This window comes from Temnothorax longispinosus, chromosome 10 (genome assembly GCF_030848805.1).
Source record: "Temnothorax longispinosus isolate EJ_2023e chromosome 10, Tlon_JGU_v1, whole genome shotgun sequence".
In the NCBI taxonomy this organism is placed as follows: domain Eukaryota; kingdom Metazoa; phylum Arthropoda; class Insecta; order Hymenoptera; family Formicidae; genus Temnothorax; species Temnothorax longispinosus.
Window position 1 is genome coordinate 7,855,508 of NC_092367.1, and position 22,131 is coordinate 7,877,638.

General features: G+C 40.9%; 3 protein-coding genes across 13 annotated transcripts; 1 reads left to right on the forward strand and 2 right to left on the reverse strand.

Moving 5' to 3' along the window:
* Positions 1–206: 206 nt before the first annotated feature.
* Kar (monocarboxylate transporter 10-like protein kar) lies at positions 207–17,210 on the reverse strand. Of its 11 annotated transcripts, XM_071790757.1 has the most exons (12): positions 16,147–16,312; positions 15,494–15,761; positions 15,286–15,413; positions 13,782–13,931; positions 8,367–8,922; positions 4,440–4,591; positions 4,069–4,342; positions 3,669–3,807; positions 3,001–3,166; positions 2,614–2,860; positions 2,323–2,466; positions 207–2,028 (listed from the first exon to the last, which is right to left on the reverse strand). In XM_071790757.1, the coding sequence occupies exons 5-12, from the start codon at positions 8,860–8,862 to the stop codon at positions 1,781–1,783; spliced, it is 1,866 nt and encodes a 621-aa protein (XP_071646858.1). In that variant the 5' UTR covers positions 8,863–8,922; positions 13,782–13,931; positions 15,286–15,413; positions 15,494–15,761; positions 16,147–16,312; the 3' UTR covers positions 207–1,780. The 11 variants fall into 11 exon arrangements, with proteins under 11 accessions (XP_071646858.1, XP_071646854.1, XP_071646856.1 ...); XM_071790753.1 differs by lacking the exon at positions 13,782–13,931; XM_071790755.1 differs by lacking the exon at positions 13,782–13,931 and having other exon boundaries at positions 15,286–15,432.
* On the forward strand, positions 17,173–20,606 carry Ufl1 (UFM1 specific ligase 1). The gene is made up of 5 exons (XM_071790750.1): positions 17,173–17,314; positions 17,837–18,414; positions 18,660–18,806; positions 18,870–20,231; positions 20,322–20,606. The coding sequence occupies exons 1-5, from the start codon at positions 17,235–17,237 to the stop codon at positions 20,456–20,458; spliced, it is 2,304 nt and encodes a 767-aa protein (XP_071646851.1). The 5' UTR covers positions 17,173–17,234; the 3' UTR covers positions 20,459–20,606.
* LOC139820474 (transmembrane protein 170B) lies at positions 20,530–22,089 on the reverse strand. Its single transcript, XM_071790787.1, has 3 exons — positions 21,634–22,089; positions 21,190–21,295; positions 20,530–21,102 (listed from the first exon to the last, which is right to left on the reverse strand). Exons 1-3 carry the CDS (start codon positions 21,734–21,736, stop codon positions 20,907–20,909), a joined length of 405 nt encoding a protein of 134 aa, XP_071646888.1. The 5' UTR covers positions 21,737–22,089; the 3' UTR covers positions 20,530–20,906.
* Positions 22,090–22,131: the final 42 nt, after the last annotated feature.

Consider the following 22,131-nt stretch of genomic DNA (forward strand, 5'->3'; position numbering starts at 1 on the left):
CGTGAAAAGTGGAAAACTTTGCCGTAATAGTTAAGAGAACTTTAAAAGTTCTAAAAATAGTTATAAAACTTTAAAAATTTTTTAAAATTGAGATAGTTTGTAATTTTACATTATATAATGTAATTTTGTAATTATAGTGTTTTTTTTTTTATTACATACACATATACTACGAATAATGGAATAAGGATAGATATGAAACTATATAATACTGTTTTTCGTACAATATTCATATATTTCTATGTAGATCATATTAACCGCCTCTTGTATAAAATAACAAATATTGTACTGCAACATAGCTGTTTGTTTCATATACAACTATTCCTTCTGATATATATATTCTTTTTAATTCTTTTAATTAATTTACTTTATAAAATTAACTTTATAATGGAATAATACTCCAACGAGGAAGTAACATGCACAAAAATAGCTAATTAATAACAGTCAAACGTTGATATTGAGTCATTGTTCTATAATACAAGAAAATATAAAGTAATTTGTATAAATCGCAGATCCTTTGTGTGACACAAATAATAAACAGTAACATAAAAATTATATAATGCAATCAGTAAAAAAATTGACGCATATAGTACATCAAAATATTTAAAAAATAAATGCAACCTGGCTGATATAGCCAGATATCGATATTGATTTGAGTAAAATTTACAATTGTTTAAACGCTCTACTTCGTCTCATATCTATATATTACAAATATAATTAGGATTAATTTTTAGTTAATAACGCACGTAAATATGCTGATTAAAATATCCCACTAATAATGCACACTATACAATCTGACGAATTGTGTTTTGCGAAACATTTTGTTAAATCAGTAAATCAACGATATATTCCCTATAAATGCATCATGTTTGCGTCTATAACAGGCTGATTGACCTTGGAAAAACGTAATTCATGTATTGATTCTTTTCTAAGTTTCGTTCATTTTTTTGTTATTCCTATAAGAAAAAAAATTAAATATCGAACAATATAACTACCCTACTGTTATTTTATCGAGTAATCATTGTTTTGCTATAATCACATTCTTGTTTCTATTAGGCACGTTTTATAATTGAAATATATATCATACTCGCTTGTATAATATAACTTCTTTCTAATCAGATATACCATTCTAATAAATATATGATTCAAACAGTATATTTTTCTTTTTTTTAATATTTGATGCTTTGATTTCTATGTTTTTAAAATATATCTCTGTAGTAGGAAAGCTTAATTTGATCATTTTGATAAGTACGCTTTTCCAAAACTATGGTACACGTTTCAGGACACCCTAAAATTGATGGAACATCCCTGTTTAAAATAATAGATACAATATGATCAGATTACATTGTATTACATTCAATTTCAATGTAAATTAATAAAGTTTTTATTCATTTACATTGAAATTGAATGTAATATAATGTAATCTGATCATATTGTATCTATTATTTTAAACAGGGATGGTTATTGCCATTTTTCAGAAACGCAAAGTTAAAAAATTCAGTATCGTTAACTTAATAATAGATAATCATTATAATCAAATTATGTCTTAAGTAAAAATTAATATATACACATTCCTTCCCCTGTGCACTTATTATATCGCAACATAAAAAAAAGAGAAACAATGTTTCTCAATAGATTCAATAGAAAATTATCTCAAGAGACAGATTTTCATCTTCCTTTAAAAGATGAGTAACGAGTGAATTAAATTCCTCAGAGCGAAAGAATTTGCGACATCAAAATGAGAGTTTAAATGTTTAAAACATATGAAGCGATTGAGGATTTGCTAAGAGACACTTGTGCTCAAACATCGTGAGATCCTCTCTCCGTAAAGCAACGGTACGCTCTCCGAATATCTGCAGTAATTGGCGTACTTGTGTACCAAACCGTTTTGCAATTCAGCCGGTAGCTTGACACGATAGCGCTGAGACGATGGCAGGTTTTCGCACGTCGCACAGTACTTCTCTCGCGCTGCTGATTCGTATTTTTTCTCGACGGTGCCCGCCGGTGAGAAACAGTTATTCTTCATCCCCCCTGCAAATTTTACAATTTCAAAGTACAGAATATGATTAAAGATCAACAAGCGTGCGGCGGAGGCAGTGTATTATAGGGCATAGGCCAACTAAACACAGTTAGACGAAAGCAAGTTTGACAAATACTATCTGGTTGCAACAAATATTTCGTGTGACACATATTGCGACAAACCACTCTCCAAACATAAATATTAAAGCACGCGAAAGCTACATTTCTTTGCTCTAGCATTTACGGTACAAAATCCGTATTACAATGAATAAAATTGATGATATACAGATACCTGGTTTTACCGACCATTCTGGCAATCCGTTTTGCTCGGGGAATTCTCAGGGTCGTCTGATCTTTCATCGTCATTTTTAACACACCTTATTAGAAACATTGCTAACGCTCCCACTATCGGGGGAATGCCGGCTAGCAGGAAAGGCAAATCGTAGGTACCTGATAATAGCACAACAAGCAACACATATTGTTAATTATTCATTCGAGATTGTATGAAATAAAATAAATTTCCTGCCGCTTGTCCCCTACAAGTCACTTTTTTATTCTTTGTTATCGATACGTGAGGCGGATCATTAGAATCATTACCAGTATGATCGTACAGGAGGCCCGCGATCGGCGGGCCAATCGTTAGAGGTATAGAACACATCCCCAGAAGAAAGCCGATGGCCTGAGTTGCGCCGCTGCGGCCGCAAATATCGAAGGCGATCGGGCCAAGTAACGATATGAAGCATCCATCGAACAGTCCCATGCCCAGCGAGATGGCCAGAAGCATGAAGAAGGATTTGGTGACCGGGAGGAGCATCGTGAGAATGCCGATACTTAAAAACGATATCTGAAAAAAGATTCTCTATTTTCTTTTGTATCTAGACATATCGAGATTCCAATGAGGGGAAGAAAAGTGGTGGGACATTTTATTCTTAGTTACAAGAATTTTAAACGGATCGCGTTGGAAGTTCCCTGTCGGGTACTCACCTGTTGTAAGAATATCCGGTTCACCTTTGGCAAGTCGGCGATGTAGCCGAAAATTAAACGACCAATACCGGACGTAATGCCGATACACATAACCGGCAGCTTGCTATCGGCATCTTTGAACGTCATAGCCACAAACTTTCCTATGTGAACGTACGGGACGAAGTATCTGAAATAACAACCAAGTTTTCTCTATCTCCGTACAAATAAAATAAAACATATAATTCATGTGGCAAAAGTCAGTTCCTTTAAATTCTTTTACATTTAAATGAGAGACAGAGAGAGAGAGAGAGAGAGAGAGAGAGAGAGAGAGAGAGAGAGAGAGAGAGAGAGAGAGAGAGCAATAAAAACAATGATGTCTGTTCGCAGGAAAGATCAGCAACCACGTGCAGCTGATAAATACTTAAAACATTCTTCCAAAAAAAGATTTCGCAGACTAAAGTAATCAGACGATGATTAGTTTGCGATTAAAATGATTTATTGGGATTATCTAATTGGGTTCGGTCTTCGTGACGTAGCTACTTAGACGATAATGGCAATTTATCGGGATCGTTTATTTTGGTTCAATCTTTGCTGCACTTCTGCGATAAACCTTCAGAGATTGCGCTTCATTCGCAATCTCTGAATTTGCCGGCGCTAAGCATTAATGATCGCGTAAATATCCGACTCACCCGAAAAGAGCAATAGGAATAGAGCAAGCCCATACGACGTATCGCTTCTTCTTCCAGATAGACACGTTCACGAATTCTTTCAGACGACTTCGTATCGATTTCGACTTGAGCTGCGATTCGTCTTTCTGCGGTGTAGTTACTGAAAAAAGGTGCTCGTTAGTCCCTTTGTTAAAATTATCAATAAAAAATTCATCAATCAAGAAAAAATTAACCACGACGGAAAATAAAAGATAAATACAATCACAAAAATCCTATAATGAGAACTTTATCGATTTCAAGGGCTGACAACTTCGTATGATGATTTAAACTCGATGAGACTAATGTTTCCGGTCATAGATGTGCTAACAAATACACTGGGTGAAATTACGCAAATGCCTGCGAGTTTCAAGGGAAGCCTTACGTGGTATCGGCTTGAAAAGGATCGCGCAAGCCATGATGATGGCCGTGAAGACGGACAAGCTCCTCAGGGTTCCTTCCAGGCCCAAACGCCGTAGCAGGAATTCCATCAGGGACGGCAGCAACGTTGTGAATATCGCACTTCCAGCTGTGACGATGCCGTTCACCAGACCCAGATACTTCTTGAAGTAGTGGCCCAGTATCGCCAGGCTCGGGGTGTAAGCGAGACTCGCGCCAAGCCCGTACATGACGCCGTACGTTAAGAAGAGCATTTCCACCTGACAGACGCAAAACGGCGAGATGTACGATTCCGAAGCAAAATTCGAATAGAGATGATTAGAAAAGGCTCGAGCGTCCCTCTTGCCTTCCGTTTACCTTGTCCGTCAACAACGAAGAGAGAAGCAGGCCAACAGACGCGATCGCGCCTCCTACGAAGGTGGTTGTCTGGATGCCGAATTTATCCGTCAGTATCCCAGCGACCGGCGACAGGAAGAACGTGGTTCCGATAGTTAACGAGCCTACCAAAGCTGAAACAATTCCAAAATGATAAGTAATAATAAAATTCTCACAGGATGATTAAAAAATGACTGCACCACAGTAAAAAGGGAGCCATCCATCGATCGTTTATCTCTTTCAATTTCAACATTACTCATTTCGTTAGTTGCTCTATTTTTTAAGTTATATCCTCGACACTTGTATCTTAACTTGTAATATCTATTTCTATAATCAATACAGATTAACTGTAATCTCGGTTTAACTTATTTTTTATCTTTTTCTAATAGTTCTAAGATTTAGAAAAAGATAAAAAGTAAAAAATAAACCGAGATTAAAGTTCATCTACATTGGCAGAAATGGACATAAAAATCTCACATGATTAAATAGATATAATTAAAATTCTGTTACATATCACAGCTTCGCGCACAAAAGGCATTCTCATTGTTTCATTGCGAATAATAAAGAGATGCCAATAAACATGCGCGTATCAACATGATGTACGAGGTAATTACGTCAATTAGAGATCGTAAGTCGTGACGATCGATTGGATGCACGTTGTGAATTAATAGCGCATATCTAGGCCGGCAATTTATGAATTATTTCTCTTTTCGTTACGAGCAGGATCAACGATTAAGTTTGATGAAGTAACATCAACAAGTAGCATGAATTAGCCTCTATTACTATAAATGACTGTCTAATTGTCGTTGGGTTCCTCGGTGTGTTTAAGGGCCCTGCCCATGTAAACAGTCAATCTCGTGACTTTAATTTATGGCATCGATCGGATAATTTCTTCCTCCCGTACACGGTTCAACGATTTAAGCGTGAAGGGAGCAAACGGCGAGGCGAGGCTAAAGCGAAGACAAACGCATAATTTATATGAAAATAGTAATAAAAGGCATCGTTCGTGTAACTGATACAGCGTTATCGAAACGGAGAAAAGCTGGAGGAGACCGGATAATGGAGTTCATCGAACCGCGGTCGAGAATCCCTCAGATATTCCATATATTCGTATAACAATCGGTACGACAAAATTACGATATAATTATGAAAAGCAATTAAAGCCTTGCCTCGTATCGCGAGCGTTAAATCTGCGCGATCGTCGCACGATTGTCGCGTTATCTGAACAGATACGCTTTAGAGTAATTTTTGATCCCGCTCATCAAATCGCTATCATCGATTATGCAATACGTATGTATTATAAACGCGGTCTATATTTAATACGATTAAATATAAACGAATTGGAAGATCTGTGTAGTTTTTGCGATATTAAAGAAACAGTTGTACATTTAATATAAATTGAAAGCCGATCACTATTGCGATTAGCAAAAGATAAGAAATCCATATATATTATCCATATTTAAAGCAGTTGTATAATCAGCGAACATATTCAATAATTCTTAGAATACCATAATTTTTTTTGCTACATAAGTACATATGGAGGGGTAAAAACCACAGTGGTGTAAGTCAAATTTTTAAAAATATTTTCTCGTGTGCATAGATCCAATCTTTACAATATATAAATTGCATCTATGCACACGAGAAAATATTTTTAAAAATTTGACTTACACCACTGTGGTTTTTACCCCTATATATACACAATTAATATATATTTAAATTATATATAGGTAAATAAAATAATAAAAAATACAAGAGTATACGTATATCTTGTATTTTTTATTCTCTCTCTCTCTCTCTCTCTCTCTCTCTCTCTCTCTCTCTCTCTCTCTCTCTCTCCATCTCCCTCCTTCCTCTCTTTCTCTTTCTAAATTCTATTATTTTCCATATAACATTATTCTATTCATTATAACCTTGTTATAAATGTGAATATAATCTAAACTTTTTTTTATATTTGACATTTTTTTCCCTTGAAAAATTTTTAACTATAATTAGATCCTAAGCAACAAGATTTCAAGTTTCTTTCGACATAGATCCCATTTTAATTTTTAATGTCAAATATAGTAAATGCAATGACCAAGCTTTAGACCGCCGGCATTTGATGAGTTTTAATCCTCTTAGAAAGTCCTCAAATTGTTGTGGTTATATCTTATATATGACATATACATAGTTCCGATCACACGTAGAGCCTATATTTAGGCTTTCCGGCGAAAGCCTAAATGTCTAAAGGTTAATGTAATCTGCATCATAAAATAAATAATAAAAAACAAGAGACTTGTATCTGCATAATAAAATAATAGAATAAAAAAAGAAGATCCTTATATCAGCTAAGTTATAACGATAAACTTTTACGTCCACACCATTATATAAATTTACAATCCTGAAACAAACACTCTCTAAAAATTCGTCTTATATTACTGCAAAACTGCTATGATTTTGATTAGAATTTGTTACTGCAATTGACCTTCGCGCAATTAGAATAACTTTTCAAACATCTTACACAGCAGTATGTACAATCAGAGGGGAGAGGGAGCATATTTTGCTATTATATTGTACTATAAAAATACAAAAACTTAAAATGTTCATCATTTGAATAAATTTATGCGAGAGTCGATAAAAGTGCCTGTTTGATAATATACAAATTACTATGATAATAACATTTTGAAAAACAAATTAGACTGACGAAATGCGTCGCGGTATTTTTGTTTGAAAAAATCCGGAAAAACAAGGAATATTCGTGTTTCTTTTTTTCATTGAATAAACACTAACGCGCTCGAGGGTGATAAATAATTGACATAATCTTTGCATTTCTTGATCTACGCGAGAACACTTGTCAGCATTCCACTCCATAAATCAGCAACTTGATCTTTTCAGAGTACGCGTGAACGCGTGTATATCACTTCTTTACATTCGGTTTCGGAAAAATCCTTTCCGATCGAACGCCCGATTAAACTTCTTCGTATAGAAGTGCAACATTGTAGTCAAACGATTGTATTGTAATATTATCGTCACTCTCGACGCTAATAAATTATCGCGAATAAATTGTCTGTTCTCCAGGATATCACAAGGAGAGTATGAAATTAATGAAGCACACATGTAGCAATTCTTTTTTACAAGATTAAAGGAGAAAAATTAATAAGATACCAGTACAGGGTGGACAATAATTGATTTGAATAAACCGCTATTTTGAATGTAATGCGTTTCTATCAGTTGTAGACAGCACACGTGGTAAATTAATTATGGAGCGTTATACGATACAACAGCGCGTATGCGTTGTAAAAATGTTTTAGCAAAACAATTCGTCGATGACTGACTTTGCGCAAGTTACATCAATTTCAGTTGAAATAATGTGGCGAATGTCAATATAGTTCGTCAGTTAGTTAACAAAATTTAAACAAATTAGTGGCATCAGTGACAGGCCAAGGTCTGCTCGTATCCGACTGCCGTACAAACATTGAAAGGTTTCATGAAAACGTAGCCGAGATTTTCACAATACGCGCTGTTGTATCATGTAATATTCCATAATTAATTAAATTGCCATGTGTACTCTCTACGCAAAAAAAAAAGACGTGTCAAATCAAAACTTGTATCTATAATCTTGAAATAAGATACATGTTGCATTAAACAAAGAAAACTTGCTTGAATGAAGTCATTTATGTTGTAGTTCAATCAAGAAAAAAAAGTTGAAATGTGAAAAGTTGAAATTCTTATAAAAAGATTATACATTGTTGCCTATATACGAGTATATATAAGTCTTGATTGGACACTTCTTTTTTTTCTGTGTACAACTGCCAAAGCGCAACTGACAGAACGCATACATCGAAAATATTTGCTCATTCAGATCAGTCAGTTATTCATTGTCTTGTGTTATCAATTTCTAGAAGACTAATGCCTCGCCGGGAAGTTTCGCACCTGCTTTGGAGGAGACCTCGGTCTCGCCGGCCTCCGTCAGTCGCTTCTGCAGCTCCGGATAGATGAGGGAATACGTGTTGATGATGCTGAAGAGCACGCCGTTGATCGTGAAGCTGCCGATCATGATCATCCAAGCCCGGAGACCGCCGTCGGGCGGTCCGGCCGGCTCGCTCGCGCGGTCCTCCTCGTCGTTGACCGGGTCCACCTTTCGGCACATCGCGTCTCCGTCTGTCTGCGCCGCCACCGCGTTCTCCACTTTGTGCATCCTCCTCAGCTTCCCGATCGGCGCGTCAATCGTTACTGGCGCGCTCCCAGCCAGAAGGGGATTGCCCTCACCCGAATCGGAATTGTCGAGGTCTGCCTGACGGCGCCGAACGTGGCTCGACGTGCCGATTGGATCATCCGCGTCTGTGTGATCGATCGTTCGGATCGGCCCGTCGCCTTCCAGACCGAACCCGCCGACGTCCCCATCGCCGGCCTCCTCGCCGATCGCCATCGTTATCGACGATTACGCTTGCCGATTATTAGGTCGGCTCGTTGTCGAGATATCTGAAAACTTTTGATAAAGCAAAAGAACATTTTGAATTCTACCAGAATTGAAGTGCACGATTAGATATAGCTTCTATTTGAAAAATATGTGAGAAATGTGAAAAATCCGAGATCTTCCATCACGTTGATACGTGATGACAATTTATTTGGATAATCGAGAGTTAACCTTGGTGAAAAAAAATTCTCATGTTTTCTCAGAAATTTTCTGAGAATTTCTCATATTTCAGATTTATGAACAATTTTTTAGAAATAATTAGATGAGAATTTTCGGAATATTTTAGTATTTGTATGTATGAACTTTCTGATAAATTGCGCGCATTTTATCGTATTTATTCAGATTTCTACAGAGGTATGTTAACGGGAAAACATATTTAAAAATCTGAAAAATGTTTAGAAAGTCTTAAAATTTTCATAAAAATTCTGAGACATTTTTCTACCAAAAAATCCCTCTCCTTCCTCAACAAAAGAAATCGTTATTAATATTTTTGATTTTTAATATCGTACGTTTCTGTTTAAAAAAATATATATATGTATAAATATATGTACATATTTTACATTGTAAATTTCGGCATATTTTACATTGTAAAAAGGTTGCGACAAATTTTTCGGCGCACGCCAAAATCGGTCTCGTCTCCGAGAAGAAAATCTTTCCGCCCACGAGCATTCTCGTCGCATATGGAAGATGCGCAACGACATATTTGCTGCCCCGTTTGCCGGCACACAAAAGTCCGCGATGCGGGGCTTGATTAGTCTTTGAAGCCGGACAATGTGGCTTCAAAGACTGCGGCTTAACCGTTTAACTGCACCTTTGGCGATTTGACACATCGGTGTAAGGTAGGAGGACCGCGTGCGCGCGCGCGCGCGATTGTTAATCTATCGTGAGACACTTTTGGTCCCTCAGATCTATAAATACTTACGCGAACTATGCGCGAATGTCCGCGATCGAGGTCGAACTAAATATTGTTATTTAAGTTGAAAAAAAATCTAACTGCAACGTAGAACGATAAAATGCGTAATATCTTACGCGTCGTGTGCGACACACTGAAAAATTTCCCCGCGAATCTTGATGTACCAGCCGAAATATCGAGTCCTCGATCTAATCGCACCAATGACGAAGCAAGCTTGAGAATAAGCTGACAACTCTCCCTGCTAATTAATACAATTGTCGCTGATCTTTTTCACGAGACAATAGCGAATTTCCGTGCGAACGCAGTGAAAGATGCGAAGCACATCGGTTATTTGGTAAAATTATCAGGCGGCGTGTAACGTGATTATTTTCCTACGATGAAAAACGCAAGTGTTTCGATTACGACAAGTGAATTCTTAACGCACTGACAGCCACATTCTTCGTGTATGAATAACACTCGATTTCACGATAAACCTTCAGGAAGCTAAAGACATTTTCTTTCATTATCTATTATTTATATTTTATTATGTTATAAAACATTCTTTAATATTTTAATCTGAAATGTTTCACGGCAAAAAAAATAAATCGTGAAAAAAAAACGCGTTTGTGGCTTGCTGGAGTTTTCTCACAGAACGCAGTGTTATTCATGCTTGAACAACGCGATAATCATTGTATTAGAAACAAGGTCTTGAAAGGTACCTTGAAAGATAATGAAATGTTGATTTTTCTTGCATAATTTTCAACATAAGGAAAAACTAGTGGACGATGCGATCAGTTAAACCGATCAACATTAGACCAATCTTGCAATATTAAATCGAAAGAACGTGTATTTTCTCCGTGTTTACATTTTTTAAAATAAAAATTGTTTAATTACTTCAGTTCAATCAAGGACACGTGGATTAATAACTGTCAGCTTTTATCGATGGTACTCGCAATCGAGCTGAAATTCGCTGTCGTTTGGGAAACACGAGTTTCGAATTCTTTCACGTTCGCACGTCATGATCGGGATAAAACCAGCTCGATTTCCACGAAGCTTACAAACGATTCATCTGGAGTTTACCTTAACGAGCTAATTATGGCAAGCCGATTTCAGGTCTTGTTTTACTTTCGCGACGCGTCGATACGCGTTTTTCCGCAATAATCGCAGTAATTCGCATCGGTTTGCAGTTAAAATCTGGAATAAACAATCGTTGTTTGCTTAAATGGCGAGACATGTGGGTGACGCGTCGATGCGCGTTTTACCGCGATAACCGCTGTAATTCGCATCGGTTTGCATTAAAAATTTGAACAAACAATTGGAGCACGTTTGCTGAGACAGCGAGACGTGTCGACTCGCATGACGAAAATTCCTTGCGCAACATTTGATTTCCCTTTCCCCTCCCTTCTTAGCTTCGTACAACGTGCGATCGTAGAAGGACGGAAACCATCAGGGGGCTAGAAAGGGGGGTTTCTCCCTGCCTCCGCTCGGTCCTTTGCTCAACGAAATAGTCGCAGCCTGGATCTCAGTTTCTATACAGTTCGAAGTTTCGTGAGACGAGAGAGTACGACGTCACCTCGTGTCAAACGTTTAATAGCCCTCAACAATTTAAATAAATCATCGATATAACATCGATCACGCGCTGCTCCCCTCCTCCGCCTCACGAAAAAGCTGAGGCTAAAACGAAACATAAATCTCCTCGCATACGGATCTCGAGACGCAAGTTGGGAGCGTAGGCGACAATGCGTATCATTTATAAATAGATCCGAGGGAATAAGAGCTTCTTTATCAGAACGACAACCTCCTTAAGTCAAGACCGGCTCACGGTTGACATGTACGGAATAAGTTCTCATTAATGTATAATGTGCACTAAAAGAAAGGCGAGTTATATCTTTGCAGCTTGACGAAGCGACCATTCACATTAGCGGATTCGGATATTATTAGCTTATTTAAAAAAAAAAAAAAAAAATTCTTGGAATAACATTCTTTTCAAAAGCTTCTGACACGAGACTATTTCGTCTCGATTCATCGACGTACGCAAAGACTGATCGTACGATAATATTTACGCACGCAAGAAAATATATTTACGTTTCAGAGACACTCGCCGAGATTGTTGTCGTAAAGGCTCTTGAAAGAGTTATACGTCAGTTGACTTTATAGATTTGGAATAAAATTCTTGAAGAATTAGTTTTTAGAAATTTTTAAAAAATAAAAGAATGATTCTTCTCTCTGTTTCGGTGCAGACGAACGGAGTTTTTTAAAGGCACAAGCGCGAAGGCGAATATTCGATGCGCATAATTACCCTTATCGCTTAATTTAAAACAGCAGCCAGTGAGATTATAACGAAAGCGTGTATAAAATATCTGCTTGTTATCGAGACTCGAAATGTAAGCGATACACCGTGCAACAAAGTTATTCGGCTACATGTAACTTTGTGCATGAGGCAGATAATCTTGTCACGTTGTCTGCCCAACGAATTTTATGTTTTATTGTATACGCCACATAATTATTAAGTATATATGATAAAATAACGTGCAATATAATTAAGTATAATTAAATATGATCAAATATGAGTATTGAATATAATTACGACTATATTCTCAAAATAGTATGTAAAATTGCATATTTTTACCTGATGCTATCTAACTATTTATGCCATTCAAAATTTTATATTAAATAACATTTATTTATTTTTAAAAAAATTTCGACAACGCCGGCGGTCACTAATGACCACCATGGGCAGTCAACGTTGATTTGTTTCGCGCTTCAGCCTAGGAACAATAGAGGATCCTCGCGTGTCGCGAGCGCCGGCCGCTATTGCGTCAGATCGCACACCGCACGTGGCCGAGCGTGTAACGTGATATTCGCGCGTGGCTACCTGAAAATCTCTTGTACAAACAAAACACCGCCCGCCGTCGCCGTCGCCGCTCGATCAGCGGAACTACTCGCGAGATTGAAGGAGGCGTGTCCATCCCACGCTATGATGATATTCCTCTCTTTTTCTCATTTCATGGCAATTCCTCTACGTAATTCGAGTAATTTGAGCCGTCGCGAAACTGCGGGTGTCGTCACGTTATACGCACATGTCTAGCACGATTCATTTTAAAGTGGACCGTCGGTTGCGGCTCACTTTAAAAGGAATCGTGCTAGACATTCAAAATAGTGATAACGCGCGCGCGAGCGCGGACATTCTTCTCTTTCTGCAATTCTTCTTGATGGTATCTGTTAGTTATAAGACCTCTCGACGAATGCCTTGTAAATCAGAACTAATCGGTTGGTCCATGACTCATCGTGACCGAAAGTCGCGGCGCGCCCTAAACGGCGCCCGTTCGCAAAAGCAGAGCCGGAGCTCCGAAAATTCGGAGATATATACCAGTCCTTCGGGACACACCTCGCGTTTGTCGGTGAACGGGAAGCAAGAATCACGCAAAAATCATGCGAGAATCACGCGAAACCGATCCGTCTCGCCACATGAAAGATAAACATGAAGAGTTAAGCTAATAATGTAATATATTACTATTTATCTAATATTTAAACAATAAAGCACGAATTAAAATACACGCATTTAAGTCAAACAATTGACAAATTGACTACACAACAAAGCGTTATTTCAAAAGTATATCATTATCATAGTATAATTATTATATAGCAGACATACGTTCGTTTTATTTTATCTCTTTTAGCTTCGGCTCAAAATTTTTACTGCCTTCTTTCTCCCCGTTGCGGCACATCTGTCTGGCTGCTGCATTATTGGGACTCGCACCCGGCTCGGAGTCACTTTTAGAACTTCGGGACGTTAAAATAAACGTCGGCCTCTCTCGTTCCCGTTAGCGATTCTCACGCGAGTTCTATACTCGATTTTCTCCTCCTCGCGCCCTTTTTTTCCACGAAAAAAAAAATCGCCACTCCAAAAACATAACTTCCAACCTTGACCGTGATGATCGATCAACTGAACTTAATCGAATTTATTTATTTAAATAACCTTGGGGAACTCGGAATGAAACCGACTTGAAGAACCTGACTTGAAGTCTTCGCGACTCGATCGGGGGAGAGCAGAGACGTGTGTGGGTAGAAATAGGAATTCCTTCCTCACGCACAGACGAAGATCTATTCAGCTACTCCACTTTTTGCACTTAAAATGAAACAGATAGAATTATAATTAGACGTTGGGGAAGGGAAAAGGGAAGAACCAAAGGAAAGTACAGAGTTCGAAAAGTAAAGTACACAGTTCGGCACGAGGCGGAGAACGAACATATCGAACCTGTCTCTACGTTTGTGTGTCCTCTCGACATCCGATTACACGCTTATTTTATTTCAAAGAGGACGACGCGCGGTACGGCTGGAAGAGAAGATGTGCGATCTACGGGGGAATGACGCCGCTCATTATATCATACCGATTTTTAAACGATCCTCGAGCACGTGGCGGACGGATGGCGAACTTTCCCGGAATCGCGTCGGCACCGCGAATAACGGAGGGAGAGAAGAAAACAAAGGGTGGGAGAAAGAAACCGCGGAGAACGCCCAGGCTGATCGACCTCGGGGGATCGGCCGACCGATCGCGACGTCGGGCGTAAACTAAGGAGGCGAGACAGGCGGGGGACAGACACAGGGGCCGCCGGCCGAGGAGAGTTCCAAGTTCCAAGCGCCAAGGAAGCGCGCGGGCAGACGACGCGCGCGTCTGCAAAAACGCGAGCTGAAAACGTGGAAGCGCGAGTCCGCCAATCGCGGTCGAGAATTTCGAAATGATAGACCACATTTTCTCGGGGGGGCCCTCGACCGCGATTGGCCGACCCGCGCGAGTTCTAACACTCGCGTTTTCGTGCGTGTCGTCGGCCTTATGCCGAGAAAGAGAAAGAAAGAAAGAAAGAGAGGGGAGAAGAGAAATTGAAGGAGAAAAAGTTAGCGTTAGATGAATGGAAAGGAGGGGGACAGAGGAGGGGACATAGGGGGGAGTACGGAAAGATAGAGAGACGGCGATAACGATGGAACGACCGCGTGACCACGGCGCGTAAATTCGGATCGCGAGAGAAAAAGAAAATTGCGAAGAAAAAGAGGATTGTCGAGAATCACGCTTATCCTTAAAGATTTCGATAGGCCCGTGGAAGTTGGAGATCGAGGTCGAAATTCTCGTAGAAGAACGCTGGTACGCGAATGAGGTGCGGCAGGGAAAATAGCACGGCGTAGACGAGGCGAAAACATTCTGGAAGAGTGCACGTGAAGCCTTATCGGTGTATCCTGCGGCAACCCGAAGCGATAAGAAATAAAATATCGCAAGAAGTTACGCCGTTCGGCCTTGGTCGGTCTATATCACACTGCCATATATCGTTGCAACTAGGAATAATTAATATAGATTTGTATCCACGCGTGTAATAAAATCCACGTGAGTATTCGTTTATTTGTTAAATTTGTTAGATTTTCAACGTGAAACTTGAATAAACGAGCTATTGTAAAAACGTGTCTACATATAGACATTTCAATTTACATACCGCTTTGAGAAAATGCATCCTGGATTCAAATTCTGCGGTATCAGATCGGCTGTGTTCACGTACGTAACGGAATAACGAACTCCACGTGCTCATGTATAAATTCCATCCCGCGCTTATCGTCAAAGAAGCTGGATTTTCAACGTGAAACTTTAATAAATGTAAAAAACGTTAATGTAAAAACGTATCTGGAAATCTTGGATTTACATACCGCTTTGAAAAAATTCATCCTGGATTCAGATCCACACGGAAGTCTGTCCGAGTTAGAAATAAAAAATAGCACTCCGAAATAACTTTCATTCGTGAAAAATACAGTCGTTCTAGTTTCTTCCATCCGAGGTCAAATTTCTCAATCCTCCTGTCCGAAGTGCAAATCGTTGATTTTATCTAATCTAATAACAAGTGGAACTTCTCATGGATAGAGCCGACAAACATGTTTCGTACTCATCACCAAAATCCAAGCGCGGCGCTCCTTTATCCTAGAAACAAATCCATCGGAAGCGTGAAGAGGACGAACGATGAACGGAAACCTGGGCGACGTGTCTCCCGGCTTCCAGCGGTAGTATATTGTAAAAAAAAAAGAAAGATACGATATTAAAAGATAGGACATAAAGCTCTTCGACAATCGTAAAACTCTCTTTATGTCAGCAGTTCGCGAACGGAAAGGACGATCGACCGTCGAGACGTCCCCCCGTCGCGTCCACCTGATTTTCAATGAGCGCACGACCCAGCTGATCGAGCTGACCTACACCGACTGACTGACCTTGACTCGGAGAGGCGCACGAGCGTTTGGGAAATTACCTAAGTGTGTATATGTGCGAGAGCCGCGCGCGACGAGTATATACGATCGGATCGTCCACGTACCACGGGGGTTTGATCTCCATCACCGTATGCCGCATGAGGGATTTCGCGGTTCTCGCTTATCTCGCCGCCCGCGAGCAACTCCGCGCTCGCCCCGGCCTTTTAACCGACGACTGCTGGTCGTGACGTGTCATTGACGCAGAAACCGCGCCGACGATAAACGCGGCCGCCGCGCCGGCCGCGCGAATGCCGCGAATGACATGCGCCGGCAACGTGAACTATGTGAAAAACCTCCCCGTCCCGCGTGTCGCGCCTCCTCCCCTCCGCCGCCTTTTTTTTCCTTCCTCCGGGATAACGAGACCGTTGGGTTTTCGATTTCCCGGGGACCACGCGGCGTCGCCCCGGGTCACCCGGATCGCCGTTCGACCGATCGAGGAATGCGTTACGTAACATTTTCGGAGAACGCGCGAACTGGGTTGAAGAATCTGATTCGAAATTACCGCCGCGTTCGATCGCACGTGTGGGGGAAGGCACCGCGGGTCGCGCGCGAGCACGTGTCGAGTGGCACACGTGGAGCGAATTTTTTAGGTCAAAAGAGAGCTTCGAAACTCGCTAAATAACGTCCATTTCTACCGATGTAGATTAACTTTAATCTCGATTAAACTCAATTACTTTTTATCTCTATAGCTTTTTAATCGTTAGACCTAGAAAAAGATGAAAAAGTAAGTTAAACCCAGATTAAAGTTGATCTATATCGATAGAAATCAGAAATGAAGATAAATCGATCGAAGTTGTCTCCTCTTTCCCTCTCTCTCCAATGTCTAATTACACACACCTGTCTCATTTGGAGTGCGAAAAGCGTGACACGTAGTACAGTTACCTGATCTAGGGTATTGTATTGTTCGAAGTATACTGACAGCACTGAACAGTTACAATGCACGTGACGTGAACTGTAGTACTTTTCAGTGCCGTCAGTATATTTCGGAGCTCACCGTTGCTCACCCAGCTCACCGCCGCCAGTGCCGTACGCAAGTAACATCAGGATGTGATAATTTGACGACCGTACTGTGTGTCTGTCCATGTCGGCGACCTCCGTCACGTTCCTCCGGTTTTAACGAGGACCTTAGAACGGCACGGAAAACGACCGAAAGATGTCCAGCGTGGACTGGGAGGAAGTCAAGCGGCTGGCCGCCGATTTTCAGAAGGCGCAGCTCAGCTCGACCTTGCAAAAGTGAGACGCCCTTTGCTCCAATCTCTGCTTATAACCTAATCTCTCATTCTCTGACGATGGCGAATTCCCGATAACTGTAAAATGACGAAAAGAAATTGTAAAATAACGACGTGGTATCTTAGGCCTGCGAATAAATCGCGCTTGAATCGCAAACGTTACGTTCCTGTTACTTGACTTGTATATTTTGAATGTATTTTTGCACAGTAGCGGCTTGCGAGAGCTCCAAATAAGTTTAAACATATGGCAATAATGGTAGCACGTTGACGAATTTGATAGATATGATTTCAAGATCAGAGTTTCATTATATTTTATTACTCCAATAAGAATATAGTCGGTGTTTTGTAATTATTAATGATCTTGAAACGTATTTATCACCTTTCTCTATAGACATTGAAATTAAAAAGTACTCGAAAATTCGATTAATTAAAATTTAATTTATTAACTTTATTATAATATCAGTAAGATTTTTCGTCTTCTGTTAGTTTTAGTACAGTTTAACATAATTATATATGTATATTGCAGACTCTCCGAGCGAAATTGTATAGAAATCATAACGACATTGGTGGAGAACAAGCTTCTGGACATTATATTTACCAATGACGGCAAAGAATACGTCACGCCGCAGCATCTCGGGAAGGAGATCAGAGACGAGCTGTACGTTCACGGTGGAAAAGTCAGCTTGGTCGACCTGGCGCAAATCCTTAACGTCAACTTGTCGCAAGTGACTAGAGTGGTGACGGAGATCGAGAGGCACAATAAGGGGCTGAAGGTGATCCTGGGGCAACTTATCGATAAGAGTTACATCAGTAAAATTGCGGAGGAGATAAACGACAAGCTCGTGCAGCACGGCTGCATTAACGTGGCCGAATTAACGCTCACTTACAATCTACCGGCCGACTTTTTGCAATCGGTCGTCGAGAAGGAACTTGGGAAGATAGTACACGCCACCCAGGACTCCCAAGATCCCAAGGTCTTTTACACCGAGAGCTTTATCGCTAGAAATAAGGCGAAGATCAAAGGCGCCCTGTCCGCCGTCACGAAGCCTACGCCACTATCCGCAATACTGGGGCAGTGCGGCGTGTCGGAAAGAATATTTTTCTGTGAGTGCAAAAACAGAGTGACGTGAAAGCAATAGGCTCTTAATGTCCACGTAAATGATTACTATTTTCTTCCTACGTTATTAAATTCAATAATATCAGGCTATTGTATTTCGTCGAAGAAGTCCAATTTTATATTCTTACCTCTAGATCTATTCCTTAGAATTCCGTTGCCACATTCATAAACCATATTCGTTCTTGTAATATTCAGACTGTCTATTTAACTTGTTTTGTCGCACGTTTTGTAGCAATCCTGGATAGTTTGCAAGAGGTGAAACAAGTGCCAGGAGTCGTGACTGGGAAACAGAGCGGAAACAGCATTTACATACCCACTATATACTCTAAAAGTCAAAATGAATGGGTTGAAAATTTTTACAAACAGAATGGATACTTAGGTAAAGTGTGCGATTTATAGGAAGTTCCCGTGTCACGTAATTTAATCTATTCTTATCTTGCAGAATATGACGCCCTTACAAGACTCGGGATATCAGATCCATCAGGCTTTGTGAAACGTCACTTTCCGAACGAGAGCATAGTCTTCCTAAAGTCAGTGGCTGTGGGGACGGTGGTAACGGATCAAGTCGACGCCAATATCGAGGAGGCCGTTGCGACCGGATCCTTCGTCGATCTGTATCCCCTCTTGCCGTCTGTGTTTAGCGACGAAGACGCGGAACTTCTTCTCAAATTAGCCACGAAGAAGACGAGGGTCAATGTGCATATATTCGCGAAGACAGTTGTGGTCTCCGAGGCATTTCTACAGACTTTAATCAAGTCTCTCGAAGCCGTGGCGGAGCAAAAGGCTCGGGACATGGTAGCCAGCGGAAAGTGGATCCAATCTGTCGTCGAGAGTAAATTGAAATCTAAATCCGCGGACGTGATCGTTGAGAGTAAAGTGAGCAAAAAGGAGGAACGACGGAAAAAGGCAACTGTTGGTAAAGCGGGGGGCGGTAGTCAAGGCAGAGAAACCAGGACGAAGTCTACGAAGAAGAAATATCTTCAGGGAAAGACGCAGGAAAATGACTCTGACGAAGACGACGACGCGAGGCAGACAACGGTCGGAAAGGGTGAGATTACGTTGATATCGGTGGAGGAAGTGAAAGCGGAGGTCATGAAGGACGAGAACGTATCCGTTATCGAGGAAATGGCGGACGAATTAGCGTACTATTTGCAACCAAAATTGAACAAGTCCGCGTTATCGTTGGCGGAGCAATTGGCGCAATCCAACAAGACCACGAACCTGAGCGAGATCGGCGAACGCCTGAACGTTCTGATAACGAACATTCGAATATTCGACAAAGGTATCAAACATCTGGACAAGGCGGATCAAGCTTCACTGACCAAGTACCTGCTCAAGTCTCTAGGTCTCGACTTTGTGACGAGTATATTTAAATTGGCTGCTCAACAGAACATGCTACAAGTGGCGGAAAATCTCACGACGGAAACGAGGCAAAGACTGCTGCTCGAATTGCCCGCGGACGTTAAGGAGCCGTTGACCGCTATCCACAGGACGGTGATGGGAGATTCGGTGGAGGACTTTTTGAACAGCGTCGACGGGGCGATGGCAGCCTGCTGTCTGGTCCTGAAGAAGTACGATAAAAAGAAGGAGCGGCCGCAGGTGCACGCACACAGAGAGGCTCTGCTGGAGGAGCTGAACGCCACGCAAGATCCCGCGTTAACGTTACACCTGGTTACGAGCGTGCTCTTCACCGCTGTCACGCAGAACGCCTTACACATGTCTGGCAGACACGTAACAACGGTTCTCGCGTTCCTTCAACAGCACTTGGAGCCCAATACGATGTCGACTCTTGCTAGATACCACGGTACGTAACGATTTATAAGACTATCCTTGAAAAAAAGAGCTTCTTTACAGTAAAATATAATTAATTGAAAATATATTGCGCTTTTTCTAGATTTAGTGCTCAATTTGCTAAGCTCTCCTGACGAAAACGCAAAAGTGGAAGCCTCCAGGGCCTTGGAGGAAGGATTGGTGGACATAAAAAACATTGCGAACAATTTCAAGCAACATGTGAAAATAGACAAATCTTGAGAGGGATTACGCAAAAATGCTGTATAATATGAATAATGTAATATAGTCTAGACCCATTTTCTGTAAAAGTATTTGTTATATATCAATTAACGTTGTATTTTATAATAAAATATACAATATACATATTTACAATTTAAAAAATCAGACCGTGACCTAATTTATGTCTATATATATGTAATAATTGTGACGCTTTCACTGCAATATTCGATAAATGCGTTTGTTTCTTATCGCGAAATTCTCGCAATATACTCATCTTCTCAGTACATTACAATCTTTGCCGTATTTACAGTTCGGTTCACTAATAAACGTCAATGCAATTGGATGCCTACAATAGACTTACCTATGTATGTACATATGTATAATATAAAAAAAAAGAAAGAAAAAACTTGACCGCAATTTTTATATATGTACACGTAAATATCACAAGTGTAGTTTTTGTAACGACAGGTTACAAAGTCGCTAAGATTCGCGTGAATCCGACGGACACCGGTACCACGGTCTGCCCGATACCCCAAAACAATGCGTACAAGGGCGGCATTTGATAGCCGGACGCTCTGTACACGAAGGCGACCGCCGCCGAGCTGACGACGCCCGACGTCAGCGGCAACAGTACGCCCATTATTATGATAAGCAGCGGAAAGAATCTGTGGATATATACGTAATATCGTGAATCGAGCCATTTTTTCTTCCTCCTCCCCCTTCCCCGCCAGATAGGAAACAAACTTACGTACTTGCCGTATTTGTGCTGTCGCAGGGTGGCGAAGCAGATCGCGCCGGCGATAGTGTGCACGAATATCGAGGAGAACAGGGCCCAGAGAAATATCTGATACCACATCTCTGAAAAGTAGAGAGATCGACAATACTCACAATTTTAGATATTTTTAGATAAGGCGACTTCGGATCGCGCTTCAATCAAGTCAATCGGCGAATAACTTGTCGGGGTAGCGACTGCAGTAGGTATTCTGTCAACAAATGCAACTGTCAGTTAAAGGGAGATTTGGAAACCGAGGCTATAGCGAGCTAGACGTAATTTAGAAATCTTGCCGCGGCGGGTGAGCCTGTTAATTGAGTTAATCGCCAATCAAGTGGAGATCGGAGCCTGGTCCAAGTCGCTTGTTACAGTTCGACTGCGATCGGTCATAAATGGGACAAATGGTATTCGAGCGATTGTTTACCTGCGAACGACGTTAAAGGCATGTAGAACGCATTGCCCGAGTTCACGTTCCGCAGCGTCATTTGCGGCCGCGTTGGCAGGTTGACGTTCGTTTGCGTATCCATTCGGGCGTCGATGAGAAAGGAAGAGGCGGAAAACTTGGACGCGTACAATCGTCCCTATACACGCGAGTCCCTCGTTAATTTAATTCGCTTTCCTCCGCGCCCGTTCGGCAGTCGTCGATGAGAGGTTATGTCAGGGCCATCGTTAGGGCGTTACTTCGAAATTATTGACGGACAGCAGCAGAATTACCGCAGTCCGCAGCCGCGAAAGCGAGAGGCGAGGGATAGCGAAGAATCGCGCGAACGGATATTCATTTTCGACGAGATGTGACAGAGCGGTCGAGAAAAGACTCGAACGTCAATACGTAGCTGTCAAACTTGACTCATCGCTGCTCGGTCGATATCGGTAGAAATCTACGAGTGGAGCGCCCGTTTGTGTTGCTTCTGCTTGCACTTTC

Excerpts from the sequence above, each read along its gene's own strand:
- Kar (XM_071790761.1), bottom strand. The coding sequence starts at position 8,862 with ATGGCGATCGGCGAGGAGGCCGGCGATGGGGACGTCGGCGGGTTCGGT. Across the intron at positions 2,467-2,613 it reads CCTCCTGTACGATCATACTG|GTACCTACGATTTGCCTTTC; the intron begins GTAATGATTCTA and ends TGCTATTATCAG. Across the intron at positions 2,029-2,322 it reads CAAAACGGATTGCCAGAATG|GGGGGATGAAGAATAACTGT; the intron begins GTCGGTAAAACC and ends TAAAATTTGCAG.
- Ufl1 (XM_071790750.1), top strand. The coding sequence starts at position 17,235 with ATGTCCAGCGTGGACTGGGAGGAAGTCAAGCGGCTGGCCGCCGATTTT. Across the intron at positions 17,315-17,836 it reads CTCAGCTCGACCTTGCAAAA|ACTCTCCGAGCGAAATTGTA; the intron begins GTGAGACGCCCT and ends TGTATATTGCAG. Across the intron at positions 18,807-18,869 it reads CAAACAGAATGGATACTTAG|AATATGACGCCCTTACAAGA; the intron begins GTAAAGTGTGCG and ends CTTATCTTGCAG.
- LOC139820474 (XM_071790787.1), bottom strand. The coding sequence starts at position 21,736 with ATGGATACGCAAACGAACGTCAACCTGCCAACGCGGCCGCAAATGACG. Across the intron at positions 21,296-21,633 it reads GCCTTTAACGTCGTTCGCAG|AGATGTGGTATCAGATATTT; the intron begins GTAAACAATCGC and ends TCTACTTTTCAG. Across the intron at positions 21,103-21,189 it reads CGACAGCACAAATACGGCAA|ATTCTTTCCGCTGCTTATCA; the intron begins GTACGTAAGTTT and ends ATATATCCACAG.